Here is a 15,943-nt window from a genome sequence, read left to right as displayed (position 1 = left end):
AAGAGTCTAGACAAAATGTATCCACTGTAGACCTTCTGAAATGTGTGTGATGTTTGTTTACAAGAGTCTAGACAAAATGTATCCACTGTAGACCTTCTGAAATGTGTGTGATGTTTGTTTACAAGAGTCTAGACAAAATGTATCCACTGTAGACCTTCTGAAATGTGTGTGATGTTTGTTTAAAAGAGTCTAGACAAAATGGACACTTGTTTCTACACTGTCAATAGTCCTGTGTAGAATGAATCCGACACCTGGCTTCTGACAGCCCTGCGATGTCAGAATGGAGGAATAAATAGGTCTACAACTGAGCTCATAAGTTAGAAATTCTGCATCACTGTCAAGTTCTGTGTAAATTAAAAAAAAATATTTATATCTTAGGTTTGTGTTGGTGCACAAGTGTCTGTATGTGTACCAAGTATCTGCATGTGTTTACAGAAGACCAGATAAGAGATTGCTTGGGGAACATAACATTTTTCAGAATAGGTGGTAAAAGTATTTTATTCAATTTATTTTATTTTTAATAATAATGGTAATAAAGGAATGACTCTTCATACAGCAGAATTGTCAGTTAAAATATGGACAAATTTAACTCAAAGGTCAGTTAATGCTTTATTTTTCAGAGAAAATAATGAAATGAGTCAAAAGTGGTAGGCTATTTCCTGATCAGAAAATAAAATTTAATATTTCTTTGGGCAAATATTAATATTTTTTATACATTCAAATAATCGATTTCTTTAAAAGGAGACAAATTTTGAAAGTAAAAGTAACTGTCAAGACTGGTTGTAAAAATCCACATTTAGGCTGACACTTTATATTTATTAAAATTTCAAAACGTTGTTGATTATAATGTGCAGAAATCTTTTATTCATGTTAGTATGTGTGCTGGTTAGTTTTAACTGTCAGCTTGACACAATTTAGAATCAGGTGAAAAAAAGTCACCATGGAGGGATTGCACATGTTAGACTGAGCTCTGGGCATGGCCTTGGGCATATTCTTGGTCTCCCAGCCCATCGTGAGTGGCACCACTCCCTGTCCAGGAGGTTATGGACCACACAACAGTAAAGCCAGCTTAGTAAACAACTTAGCAAGCAGCCAGGCAGCCTGGGGCACTAACACCCACCACACCCCACTCCCCCAGCTCTTGACTGTCACAAGCCATGACAAGCTGCTTGATGGCCTGGCTTGGCTTCCCTGACCTGATGATTGTGGTGTGGCATCGTGAGGTAAAATAAACCCTTTATTGCTGTTGTTGGTCTGAATAGTTTATCATACAAACAGAAATGAAGCTAGGGCAGAATACAACCAGACTTTTTGACGGAAATGATTCAAATATATGTGGTTTGAATGAGATTGCACATGTATCACAGACTGAAATCTATTTGTGAGGGCATATTTTAAAAAAGGAAACAAGATGTTCAGCACTCTGGAAGCAGTCTTCAGGGAGGTGTCATGGAAAGAACAGAGTAGAATCCAGGAGGTGATGTCTTGGATCCTTAGTTTTTCTGAGAGCAATTGGTAGACAGCAGAGGAGGTCCTCTTCAAGCAAAGTGCTCATCCTAAAATCGGCAACAATTGTCAGGAGAATGGTCCTGCAGGAGTCACAATTTAAAGATTGGCAGAAGTTCAGTTTAATAAAAGTGGAACGGGGTGACCCACTTGTAGAGGTGAGAAGTCTTTCAAAAGGCCAGGCCACATTTCATTCCTTTTCCACCGAGACTTTTACAAGCAGCAGAAGAAGCCAAGAATGTTTAAAAATAAAGCAGAAAACAGCATTCTTGGTTTCTATTATAAAGGAAAAGGGCACAGGATAAAAATAGGGTCACGTCATAACTTCACCATATTACAGTCCCTTCTTAATACAATATTTGTTAGGGATAAACACCATTATGGCTAGACCTATTGTAAGAGGCTATTATTTCTTTCATTTTCTTAACAATACATGGACGTTTTAGCTATATGAATTTCACTGGGCAGTGGCTAAATATAGATTAGCTGATTTAAGTAGTTAATCATAATAATAATATTTATAAATGATTTCATTGTGTTGGCTCATTCTTTTTACTGGTTCACAGGCATTTAAAAGCAGTGACTAATTCAGTGGTTTTTTTTTTTTTTAGTTACTTTGAGACACATATAAAAGAAGAAATTGAAATAATCTTCCCTCTTATCTTTGTGTCAGAATTTTATCTACACCCAGAGTACTTTAAAGTTTATGCTGTGCAAAATAATGCCTTAGTGGCCATAATTAACCTAATTTTGTAAAAGTTAGCTGTTAAGTATAGCTGAAACAAGGTTCAAAATAGTTTGACTCAGGTGCCTGATTTCGTGGCTTATTCTAGCATTTAGCTATTTATTGCTATTAAGATATGTTGACAGTTGATGCTTGTGAACACTCTCAGCCATATCCATTTATTAACTGTGACTTAAAAGGTTCAGTGTCTTGGATAAAACTACTTTAAATAAATACTTTAAATGTAATGTTTTATATTGAGACAGATATTTTGACCAGCTTGGTACCTATAATAATTACATAATCCACTGCAAATTTTATCCTCCCCAATGGTTGAACCTAAGAATGAAATCAAATCAGCATTTCTAGTTATGTCTAGAAAATGGGTTGGAAAGCTACCTACACCTGCTTACGTGTCTCTGGTCCCTCTTCTCTTATCAGTGGACGTATATATCTATTTGCTATGGCCACTCTGGTCTACTACACTGTACACCTCAATTGTGTCTCAAATGATTGCTATCTCATTTTTAAGATATTTAGAATAAAGAATGCAACAAAGAAAACCTAGTATTTGACAAATAAATAAATGAGGAAATGCAAATCTATGCTTTTTAAAATATTTGTGTGTGCGGTGCATATGTGAGTATGCACGGGCATGCAAGTTCATAAGTTGACACTGGGTTTCCCTGTTGCTCCCCACCTTAGGTTTTGAGACAGTGTCTCTGGTTGAATCATGAGGTTGCCTAGATGGGATAACCAGTTAAAAGCCTGGGACCTGCCTGTCTCTGCCTTCCACAGCACTGGGGCTTCAGAAGTAAACCACAGTTCTCAGTTTTTACTGGGGCCTGAACCCAGGTCTCTCTGCGCTCTGCTGACTATGCCTCCTCCAGCAAACCTCCCTTTTATGTTTCCCCAAGGAACAGATTATATTTTGAAACAACAAAATCAGATTTTTCCCCCTCATGATTTTCAAGCTTTTTGACTGTAGCCCACAGAAATAATGTGTACGTTGCCATGCATGTGGCCCTACAACGATGATATTCATCAAGCAAGAGTGTCTTCAACGTACTCGACAGTGAACCTTCTTAGCTAAGGTGTTTCATTTTACTCAGTTAAATAGTGCCGGTATAGAGTGAGTCACATCATCATGCACTTAGTGTCAGCTGGTAGAGTAATAGAACAGCATGCCCGTCCTATATCCTAGACTTTCAGGACAGGAAGGTCTCAAGGAGCTGGGGACTTCTGATTCATAGATGTCACTAGTGAGCAGTTGAGGAAATATGCCTGTTTCGATTTAGATTCAGCTACAAATTGCGATCACAGTCTAAAATTATTTCATCTAATCCTCGACACAGTCACATAAACTAAGAACTGCTACTTGCGTGATGTGTGTAATAAAAAAAGAGGTTTGGGATCTGGTACTTTCTTGCTTCCCTTGGTCCTGCTGGTTTTTGACCTATTTTGACCAAATACCTCCCCTTCATTTCATGTATTGTATGTACATATTTGAAACAGAAAGCAAGTGATATTCTCAGGTTTTTGTTTTGTTTTATGTTAGGTAAGGTCTCCATTTAGCCCAGGCTGGTCTTGAAATGGAGTTCACTGTACAGTTTAGGATGGCCTTTAACTCCTGATCCTTTTGCCCATGCACTGAGATCACAGGCATGCACTTGACTAACTTATTCATGCATTCATTCATTTTCTGTTGTTTGAGACAAAGTCCCACCATGTAGCCCTAATTGACTTGTTGCTGCTAGTCCCTTCTGCCTCAGGGTCTGCAAACACCTGTTTCTTGCCCTGAATCTTACTATTTAACTTAACAGGATGGTGTTGGTTACGGCACTTATTACGGCACTTACCGTAGGACAGATGACAAATACATCCACATGCCTAGCAAAGCTGTCTGGCCTTGTTTATTACTTGAAATCCCCTGTGAATCAACTCAGGTCTTTCTGACTGGGGCTCAAGGCAGGCTCAGCATGGGCTTCTTTGTGATGGCATTTCCCATTGAGAAGTCTCCACACAGTAGACTGATTTGAGTTCTAGTACAAAATACCCTTCCATTCCAGCCCTACACCACAGCCTCCACCATCACTTAGGCCCAGCACCTTAGCTGCCTGGCAGGAGGTCTTAGCACTCACCTCTAGATAAGTTCTATCTACCCCAAACTACTCCTGACCTCCAAAAACAAAACAAAAACAAAAACAAAAAAACCCCCGGGAGATGGGAAGGGTCTGGCCGACCTTCAGACTGGGCATGCTCAGTGGCAGAACTGCTCGGTACTTCCAGCCAAGACTGGTATCCCTGCTCCCAGCTCCACTGCAGAGCAATTCCACAGCATCGGCTCCCTAGGAGAGCCAGAAGCAGCGCCTCCCGCCCCCTGCAGCCTGTGCTGCAGCGACCGGCCACCGGAGGGGGGCGAACCCACGTCAACCTGTTGTTTGTCCGGTCCCCATTGATCTAGCCTGCGCCACAAGGAAGTGCGGCACCCACACGCTCTTGGAAAGTTCAGCATGCAGGAAGTTTGGAAAGAGCCGGGCAAGTAGCTGGAGGGCACGGCAGCGCAGGGCAGAGCAGGCAGCGAAGGCTCGGAGCGGCGCAGCAGAGGTCCACCGGCCCAACCCGGTGGGCTTTATTTATTTATATATTCATTTCTGGAGAGACGCTGTCCCTAGGTCGCTGATCCCAAATGCACCGACTCATTTTCATCTCCATTCTTGTGTGCGCGAACTTTTGCAGCTATCGAGACACTTTTGCGACTCCGCAGAGTGCATCCATCAAAACTTTGCGCAATGCCAACCGGAGGAGAGACGGTAAGAGACTCACTTTGCCTTCTTTATTTACAAGGTCATATTTGCTATTGTTAGGGTTCTTTGGTCCATTCTCCCCACCTCCAGACCCTTCGTTTTTGAAAATTTCAACTGAACTCAGACGGAATGCATTGTTTGGGGGAGGGTGATTGCTGCTTCGCCCCCAGCTAATGTAGACCCTCCTTCCAGACCTGTACCTTGGAAGTCACATGGGTAGGTGTGTGTCCTGGAATAGTTGATACCAGGATGTGAGTGCCTCCTTCAGTCTTGAAAAGCTGCATGTGGTGCCCACTTTTGGCCAGGTTAATCTGACAGTAGTAAAGACTGCATTGGTGGAGTCCAGTGGCCTTTACCGGATGACATAATTCTTATTTATTTATTTTAGGGATGAGAGTAGAAATGACATGTTCCAGCATTGTGCTTATTTCTGCAGCAAATCGGCAATTTATTTGTCTTTTACTTTTAAGAGAAGTCAGTGTTGCCCCTTCTGTTCCTCAAGTGACTTTCCCTTGGAGTTCAGAGAAGCTGGGAAACTGGAGTCTGGGAGGCATAGCTGCTGGAATTTCCTTGTACCGCAGGGGACCTGGCTTCTATTGTTGGTTTCTGTCGTGCTGAGGCTTTGCAAGCTCCAGAAATGGCTGTCCTAAGCAAGGTTCTGAGCAGACATTCTTGTTTTCCTGCCTCTGGAAGACACATGGATCACTAGGTCTCTGAGACTCCAAGTTGAGCTGTTGAAGCTGGGACTTACTTAGGTCCTCAGCTGAAGCTTTTGGTCTCACTGGCATGTGGATGGAAGGGCCCAAGGCTTTACTGCTTTTGTTTTCCTACATGAATCTCATTTTCTTTTACTTGCTTGAAGTTCCCACAACCACCACTTTCTTCCATATCACCACCCTGCCTCCAAACACCAAAAACATCAGCAAGATGTTCTTAGTGGCTTCAGTGTTTGAGCTGGCAACATGACAATCTTGGTAAATTCATAATAGACACTTTCATCACTTATGAATGTCTTACTTGATATGTTCTAAATTCAAACTTCCTTGGAAGACTCTGAATTTGAGGGGAAAATACATAATACATTTCTATAGTTTTTGGTGACAGGTAGACTTTGTGGCAGTGTCTTTAAGTTATCTGAAGTGTTAAGGTATATGGCCCCAGAACTCAAATTTCCCTGCTGGATAGTGGTGTTTTATGTAAACTATTTTAATCATTTATTTTGATGACCTTCAACTTACATTTTGCTTTCAACTGTAAAGCAAAGAAGCCTGAGTCTCAGTGCAGTTCAAGAGTTCATACTGCTAGGTGGTATCACCAGGATGGATAGATCTTCTTTGAGTTTTCAATTTCGCTAATACTTCTTTATTCACCTTATGGTCTTCTTAGAGTTAAGCATCATGTGGATGCATGATTTCATAGTCATAATTTTGTAATCCTCCAAAGTATCAGTTTCAAGAAGTCAGGGACAGAAAATGAAAAGCATGCAACCACTGCTTATTAGCCCAAGATTCTGACCCAAATCTATTCAGACAGCTCAGGGGATTTTTTTCTACCCACTCCTTATGTTGAAGAACATACTCTCATGTTAATTTTCTTTATTAGAACTTTATATACATGAAAACTCTTGTCTACATGGGAACATCTCAAAATGTTAATGATTTCTCTAGATTCCTTTATAGTTTAGCTAAAGCTATTTCACAGTTACTCCAACACCACACACACACACACACACACACACACACACAAACACACACAAGATTGCTTAGTATTTTTCTCTTTAACAACCTTACTTTTAAAAAGGACTGGAAAGTGAGAAAAGTCCAGACATACTTAATGAAGAAAATACTAACATTCTTAATATACTGCATAATGGGTTGTTAGTTTCTGGGAGATGAGATGGAATAGTAAGTGTTGAAAGTTGAAAACTTAGGTATCACAGTAGTGTATGTTCTTCCAAAGGCCCATTATCTATGAAGAGATGATTTAGCATATCTGCAATATTAAAATACTACAGGACAGGAGGGTGATCAGAAGGAAAAAGTCTAAAGATGTTCTTTGAAGGGATCTTGGTGATAATGGAAAACAAATGGTTGTGTGGCAGCCAGAAAGCTTGGTGGAGACAACTTTTGTACTTTTTTTTTTCAAGCCCTGATTTGCTCCCCTCTGTTGGGGTCACGAAAGGAACCACAAGAGGAGAGGCAGGTGTCACATAGAAATGGCTTCCAGTGGTGGGTTGGAGTCTTCACAGGCTGACTCAAAGGGTCTTTGGAGAAGTCTAAATATCACTGAAATTCCTAAGACAGATGGGGAGGAATCCTTGCTCAGAGTTTGCACATTTTAAGCTTGCTTTTCCGCGTCTTCCCCCATGACTTATTAAGGAGGATGGTATCTTGGTGCTTTGACTCTCAGATGAAGAGAGCACAGACATCTGATGAGACATACATGAGAAATATGCTCAGGAGAAAGAAAACAAAATCCAGTGAACACTAATACGCAGTCAATAGAAGATGTGGTGTCTTAAGTGTCTTTTGGCCATTTGAAGTTCTTCTGTTGAGAATTCTTTGTTCAGCTCAGTGCCCCATTTTATAATTGGGTTGATTAGCCTTTTACGGTCTAGTTTCTTGAGTTCTTTATATATTTTGGAGATCAGACCTTTGTCAGTTGTGGGGCTGGTGAAGATCTTCTCCCAGTCAGTGGGTTGCCTTTTTGTTTTAGTGACAATGTCCTTTGCTTTACAGAAGCTTCTCAGTCTCAGGAGATCCCATTTATTCAATGATGCCCTTAATGTCTGTGCTGCTGGGGTTATACGTAGGAAGTGGTCTCCTATGCCCATGTGTTGTAGAATACTTTCCCACTTTCTCTTCTATCAGGTTCAGTGTGTTCAGATTGATATTGAGGTCTTTAATCCATTTGGACTTGAGTTTTTTGCATGGTGATAGATATGGGTCTATTTTCATTTTTCTGCAGGTTGACATCCAGTTATGCCAGCACCATTTGTTGAAGATGCTCTCTTTTTTTCCATTGTATACTTTTAGCTCCTTTATCGAAAATCAGGTGTTCATAGGTTTGTGGGTTAAAGTCAGGGTCTTCTATTCGATTCCATTGGTCGACTTCTCTGTTTTTATGTCAATACAAAGCTGTTTTCAATACTGTAGCTCAATAGCCACTGAAAATCCTGAATGGAGTGGGTAGGGGTGTGGAGCCATTATCTGGAGGTAAAACTACATTCACACTTGAATACCATGTTTTTGCTCTTTGAAATTGTTGGTTGCTGCCCAATTGTGGGGTTTAGAAAGGAACTACATGGAATGAAGACAGACATGAAAAGGGATGGGTATTTTGATTATTTCCAGCCTAACACAAAAAGCTTGGGCTTAATCAACTGTGTCTCATTGCATATATTGAGGAAGTTATTGAAATGGTGTAGAGATATTAGTGTTGAAGATGATGGGTTCCTTTTATAAGACGATTGATCTTCTAGAATATTCTATTGTAGAACAAGACTTCCAGATCATTTCGTTCAGAGTAGCTAAAGGTGGCCATTGGAGGAAGGTAGCAGATTTGATCCAAATGAGATTTTATACCTAAGGAAGTATGCATTACAATTATTTTAAATAATTCAGTGTTTATACTTCCTTATATCATACTATTAATCACTCTTGGTCAAACTGATTTACTCTAATGCTATTTTTAAAGCTAGAAAAGTTTCTAATTTACGAGTCATACCTTATTTTAGTGTCCATCGGTTGATGCTTTTTTGATAATGACTGTTCACACCACATGATGCTCCTACTGATACCACAAAAGAAAATAGCCACAGTTAAATAACATTATTAATTATACTAATGCCAACCTAGATACTACTTCCTGCCTAGAGACTTAAGAATACAAATTATTTTTCAAGTTTTGACCTTTTGTTATTTTCTGAAAGTACAGATGTTGCTGGTAAGAACAATTCTAGATTGTCCCGATTGGCTAAGCAACAATTCTAGATTGTCTCGATTGGCTATTGTACCAGTAATGGAGCTATCGCCAACTTTATTTATCACTTGCTAGGATGAACCACATAGGATCTGGACTGTGCTATTTTGGATTCAAAGCAGCAAGTGTGAGCCTTTAGCAATGTGACTTTCTAGAGGCACACAGATCTTGGTTAGAGATCAGAGATGAAAAGGGATGTCAATAAAACAGAAAAATATAAACTGTCTCATGTGGAAGTGTCTGAAAGCTAAGTGCCACTGGAGTGTCTAAATTTTGCATTCATTTGTTTTTATATTTCCTGTTCAGTTCTAAGATTATTGAAGATTCAAATCTCATAATGTGTCTACCTGTCTTAAATGCAGCTTATCTTTGCCTTTAACAACATGGGTAGATGTGACTAATTACTATTCTTTAAAAGGAAGATATGGAGCTGGGGAGATTTAGTGGGTGAAGAAACTCAAGTTGGAGTCCTCAGAACCCTCTTTGATATGCAAGTCTGCTCTCCCAGCACCTCCACAGGGAGATAGCAACAATATGAGAAGAATCTCCAGACATTTGTGGGGAGCAACCCTGGTACTTGCAGAAGGGGCTGGGCTCTGGTTTTTTTTTTTTTTTTTATCAAAGTGCCAAGGGCCAAGGTTGTGCGATGCAGGAATCAAATATCAAGGTTGTACTATGACCTTCACATGAGTGCAGTGGTATATATGCCAAAAATTCATATGAATGAACACAAACAACAACAATAACAACACCACACACACATGCATACACAGATGCAAACACTAAGATGTATGAACAGAAGTCCGTGCAAAAAAAAAGTTCCACCTCCAACTGAACCTTCCCCAAGGCTGCTTAACTGATTAGAACTCTGATGGTTGTGAAGTCGGAATGTTGCAAGTCCAGGGCCATCATTAGCCTTTGTCATAGTCATTTACTGCTTTGCTTTGGACCTGGCCTAAGTCTTTGTAAGCATTAAGCAAATCATTTAGAATTTACAGAGGCCTCCAACCACAAATCAAAAGGCTGAGTGCCATCCAATTGCATCAATTGCATTGGAGTACTGTGTGAAGAGGCACCTCTTCCACAGCCTTGATTCCCCACTTGCCTTACACCAATGTGTTTTAAAAATGTCCACATTCCTGATCTTCTTTATTCTCTTATTATGAAAACCCATGAAACTGCTTCCATGCTCGAGTGAGGAATTTGGGATGACATAAATACTGTTTCTTGGTCATAGTGATTTGGCTTCAGAATATATTCTTTCCTAGATCCTTCAAGTGAGAGTTGTATTTTGGGGGCTGGACAGATGCCTGGCTGCTTTGCGTTGTAGGGTCCTGAGATGTTTACAGGCTATGGATTGTAGGGATTGCCCCAAGGTTCCTGTATGCTATGACTTATAGGGTATCTTGGGGTATCTGGTTGCTGTGCATTGTAGGGTGTCCTGAGGTGTCTGCATGCCATGCATTGTAGGGTGTCCTGGGGTGCCTGCTTGCTATGCATTTTAGGGTGTCCTGGGGTGCCTGCATGCCATGCATTGTAGGGTGTTCTGGGGCGCCTGCCTGCTGTACAGCAGAGATTGCCGTGAGCTAGGTTGTGAGCTGAATTGACTGAAAGTGATTTTTATCTGAAGGAGTTTTTTCCTTTCAGTGACTAAAAATAAAACCAGATTGCTTCAGAATAGTTAGGCCAAACATGGAGCAAATCCACGGAGTCACTGCTCTCTTCCAGCTAGCCAGAAGCCTCAGTCTGTTGTCAGATAGGACTCCAAAAACTTGTGGTCTCTGAACCCTGTCATTGTCATTCTGAAAGTCTGGAAGGATGTCAGAGCTTTCTGTATTTCTCCTTGAGAGGTGAGTCATATGCAAATGCTATTTCTTCTGTGACTTGAATTTTCCTTATTGAAATGGCCTGATTAGTACAGCAGAACAGTGAAACCCTTCTCTTTTTTAAAATGGGAGCACTTGTGAACCAGGTGTAGGATGTTTGTAACTCTTGGACACCTTAATACTCATCTCTTACAAGGATCTAGAAAGTTTTAGGTAGAGATGAGCTGTTTTAAGTTGGGACTACTCAAAAACCTATTGCTAAGCAATTCTTTATTTGTGTTTAGCTGTCTTCTGAGGGTGAACGTGACACACCAACAGTTCTTATTGCAAATCCTTCACAGAGTTCCGCTGTCACAGTCTTTATTTAATGACTGCTTTGCTTTCTTGATATCTGTCATATCCTGTCCTGACGTTCAGTTCTCTACCAGGGTGTACTCTCTCCTTGAGCTTTTGATCCAATGGAGGATAGAAATGAATAGTTCCAGGCAACTTTCTGGTTCATTTGGCAAAGTCAAGATTCCAGACTTGCCTTAAGGGTCGTGGGGCATATAGTAAGGCTGCTGGACACCCTCTGGGTGTTGACAGCCAAATGAGCCAATATATATCCTTGTTATTCTGTTTTATATGGTGTTTGAGTGCAAGATTTTTAGTTGAGAGAAGTATATCTTACAGTTAAAGTGAAAAGTTAAAGCCTGAGGGGTTGGGCACAGATTGGTGTGCCAGGTGCCCTCATGGGAACTGTGTGATAAGTTCTAGAATATCACAAAGACTGAGAAAGGCTTTCTGTCAAGGAGAAAATGGATAGGAGCTTTTAATGTGGCCAGTGTGAGGGAAGAGAACGGAGTTCATCAGTGGAAAGGAAACTCTTCCTAAGGTTTATAATTATAAAAGCAATACTAATAAAATACAATAAAGGCTGGAAGATGGCTCAGTGGATAAAGGTGCCATTTGCACAAGCTTGACCCCTAGAACCTATGTAGAGAGGGAAGGACTGGATAGACTTTCTGACCTGACACCCATAGATCAGCATGGGTGCCCCATCATGCACACTCACTTATGATACAAAGAAACAAAAAAATTAACAGTAAAATAAACGCAAAAATGCAAGAATGCACAGGACCTGGGAAGAAATATGAGAGAGTTTGCCTGTAATTCTGAGGGTGAAGAGAAATCATCAGAAGACTGAACTGAGAAGGTGAATGTAGCTCAGTTGGCAGAGGGAGTGATTACCCAGATGGCATGATGAGCTGGATTTGACCCCCACCACCATATCCAACTGAATATAGTTGGCCATGCCTGTAACCCCGGCACTGAACACAGGGAGAATCAGTAGGATCAGAAATTCAAGGTCGTTCCTAAATACATAGTGAGTTCAAAGCTAACCAGGGCTGCATGAGATACTGCAATCCCCTCCAAAAATATAAATAAAGGAAGGAAGCAAAGAATGGAGGGAGATGAAGAAGATTTTAATTGAGAGAGAATCATGGCTTCTCAGTTTTGAATGCAGAAAAAGTGTCCTAAGGAGTGAGCCAAGACAAGGGTTTGGTGGCACCAAATTCCTCGTAAATCTATTGCCTGTATAACATCTACATAGACTGTTAGTTAATGTTCAAGATGATAGAAGACATGAGCAACTTCTACTAGTTGAAAATCTCCAAATACTAGTGCACAAAGCTACCTGCTATTCTCTATGTTCCCCTAACTCCAGAAGCTTGACAGTGTCTGCCATCTCTGCAAAGGAATGTGGAGGGTCAGAAAAACTTGGACAGAGTTTTTTTTTTTTTTTTTTTTAAATATTTATTTATTTATTATGTATACAATATTCTGTCTGTGTGTGTGTCTGCAGACCAGAAGAGGGCACCAAACCTCATTACAGATGGTTGTGAGCCACCATGTGGTTGCTGGGAATTGAACTCATGACCTTTGGAAGAGCAGGCAATGCTCTTAACCACTGAGCCATCTCTCCAGCCCCCTTGGACAGAGTTTTATAACCCTAAGTTATCGCATATTGTTATTGTCCGTGTTGCTCCAACATAGATAATTATTTTCCCTAACTGGACTGAAATGGAGTCGTGAGGAATAATCAGATGCAACTTACATGGTCATCATGGAAGGGCATCTCAGGGTTCTTTCTCCTGACGATCTCCTGAAGATCTCCTTCGTTTATTATCCAAACAGCTTATATACCATCACATAAATTGAGCGGGGGGGGGGGGGGGGGGGAAATACATTAGACTTGTCTCCTAGGTAACCAGGTGAATGACCTTTTGTCAAGTCCGCATTTACCTGTCTGCTGAGTCTGCTAGCTGTCCTCATGGAGGCCTGAATTAGCATCTCTATCCACCAAATTACAAAAGAAGGAGCACCAAACATCCTGACCTTTGTTAGGCAGAGACAGCTTGTCTGCAGAGCTACCCTCAGATCAGGCCTATGGCTTTTGTGCTTGGCTGCCACACCATACAGAAATATGGGCCTACAGCATATATCTGCTTTTCAGAATTAAGTGCAATTTAAAAGCAAACACCATGGCTAGGCCGTGGTGGCACACACCTTTAATCCCTGTACACAGAAGTAGAGCCTGGCAGATCTCTGTGAGTTCGAGGCAAGTCTGGTCTATAAGAGCTAGTTCCAAATACTATCTCAAAAACAAGCAAGCAAACAAACAAATAAACAAACAAAAAAGAACAAAAACACAAACCCTTTACAATAACTTTTGTGGGTAGTACAGTTTTAGCAGATGCACAAAGGGATCATATATAATAATAATAAAAAAAGAGCATTAGAGACAGATGTAGTAGGAAGAAATGTTCTCTCTCCCTAGACAGTATTTCAGAACCAAGTAAATGTAAGTCATAAATAAAGGCACAGCTCACAATTCACATACAGGGAGCAGGATGTTCTTGTGTGGATTTTCTCTAGAACAAGAGTGAAGCATGCTTTATTTTGTTTCTCTGCAAGCATTGATGATACACACCATAATATATTTCATCCCCAGCTTCACCCTGGTCTACTGACATCTATATACTATCTTTAATGTGTTCTCTCTTGTGATTCGTAAGATCTATGGTTTGTTGACATTGGCAACTGAGAAGTTGATGGAGGCCCCGTAGCTGAGCCTATGAGCTGTCTTTCATCACGGGGAGTGGCATTTTCTCAGATTTTATGGTTTTACCTCAAGACTTACTGTCTTGTAGAGTGAGTGCCTGAAGAACTCGTGTAGTGCTGTGCCAAATAGGATTTGAATTTTTATGTTTTATTATAATTCTAATGTAAGTATAATAAAAATTATAGTTTATATAATCTAAAAATTTTTTATTAGCTTCTCCCCACACCAAGAATGGGTTTCTTTGTCCTGAAACTTTCTTTGTAGACCAGGCTGGCCTTGAACTCAGAGATCCACCTTCCTTTGCCTCTGAGTGTTGGGATTAAAGGTGTATATCACCACTGCCTTAGCTATTTATTTTTAATTAGCAGAAATTTATATATGTGTGTTCTATATGTTTTGAAAAATGTATTTATTTTTTAGTGCCTAAATCAAATGCATTGGCATATATATCACCTCATACACTGTTTTGGTGGAAAGTACAGTTATATTGACAGTTTTCAAGCATGTAATATTTTGTCAGTAACTATATATTTACATATCATATATTCTCACCTTGTGTACATTAAGATTCTTAGAGCTGTAAATGAGCTTTAGCATGGCGAAACATGGAGACAGTCACTGAGTGTGACTGAACAGAATTGGACAACTCTTCACCTCATGTAAGAAGAGGCTCACAGTTCAGTATTTCACGGGAACATTTAATAAGCAACGTAGCCATATCTCCAGTTTAGGAAATGTTAATGAAGCACCCTTAGTGGTGGGAAAAGCAACCAAATAAACCAATAAATAGGCAACAAGTTTAGTCAAAAGCTTAAATGACTCTCACCGTGTACATAAACAAGTCATTAAGGTTTAGGTAGATAATAAAGGGCCACCACTTGACTTTAATTACCACGCAGTTCTACCCTGGTTGCCTAGGTGATTTCCATCGGTTTATTTTCTAAATTTCTAACGATACCCCACTATATTTGCATTTCCCTACTAGAGTCTGAGTGGCAATGTGATGATTATTTTATTAACCATATCATAAAATGTAGTGACAGCTCACTAAAGTACAAAGTATAATGATGTAAGAGTATGTGCGTGTGTTACAGTTACACACACTTTCAAGAACATATAAAATGACAGCTACATTAAGTGATAGAAACAAGAAAGAGAAGGTCTAGAAGAGATATTTGCGCATGTTAAAATTATTGGCATCTGGCAAGATCTCTCAGTGAGTAGAAAAGATGCCTGGTAGCAAGCCCACCATCTGAGTTCAATCTCCTGGATCCACATAGTGGAAGTAGAGAAAGAACTCATCCCATTTCATTTGTCTTCTGACCTCCATATGTGTACTGTGGCACAACTGTAGGTACACACACACTTACATACACACGTACATACATACACACATGAACATATACATGTGTGCATGCACACTTGCATATGCATGCATCAAGTAAAAATAAAATTTAAAATGTAATTGTAAAAGAACTGGCATTTAGTGGTGCAAGACAGAAGAATGCCAAACATTCCAGTTGGGTTTTGGAGCTCAGGATCTTACCTGACATTGAATTCAATCTTTGCCAACTAGTATTAACGAACTTCAAATCTTTTAAGGGGAAAGAAAAGTGAAATGTGAAAAATTCCTTTTAAAATATCTTATTTAATCCAATATGCATGCAAAATTATTTTAGTGTTAAGTAAATATTTTTTAAACATTAGGATTTCCTCTAGAATGATTTTGGTGATACTAAGTCTTCAGTCTACTGTGTAGTTTATACTTAAAGCAATTTTAGACTCGCCACTGCTCTAACATCCAGTGCAGCTTGTTCTGGGTCATTACCAAGGTCAGCAAGGCTCTTAAGGTCATTTACTCAAACAAACATAGATTAGCCTAGCTTTATTTGCTACATAAAAAATAAGTATGAAGCTATGACTCTTTCTGTGATGCACTGGATTAAAACCACCTGCAGAGAGTTATATTTTCAAGGGCAGAGATCTAAGTGCA

At 40.0% G+C, this 15,943-nt stretch overlaps 1 protein-coding gene across 4 annotated transcripts in view; it reads left to right on the top strand.

Annotated features, from left to right (window-relative positions):
- Window positions 1-4,556: 4,556 nt before the first annotated feature.
- Window positions 4,557-15,943, top strand: part of Pdgfd (platelet derived growth factor D) — a 263,659-nt gene continuing 252,272 nt past the window's right edge. The window contains exon 1 of one of the 4 annotated variants that reach the window (XM_075966863.1): window positions 4,557-5,043. In XM_075966863.1, the coding sequence (XP_075822978.1) occupies window positions 4,920-5,043 (124 nt within the window). In that variant the 5' untranslated portion in view covers window positions 4,557-4,919. The remainder of the gene's footprint in view (window positions 5,044-15,943) is intronic. The other 3 variants (XM_075966864.1, XR_012910067.1, XR_012910068.1) reach the window with 3 other exon arrangements.

Source organism: Microtus pennsylvanicus, chromosome 3, assembly GCF_037038515.1.
Source record: "Microtus pennsylvanicus isolate mMicPen1 chromosome 3, mMicPen1.hap1, whole genome shotgun sequence".
In the NCBI taxonomy this organism is placed as follows: Eukaryota; Metazoa; Chordata; class Mammalia; order Rodentia; family Cricetidae; genus Microtus; species Microtus pennsylvanicus.
This window is presented reverse-complemented; position numbering and strand designations above follow the sequence as displayed.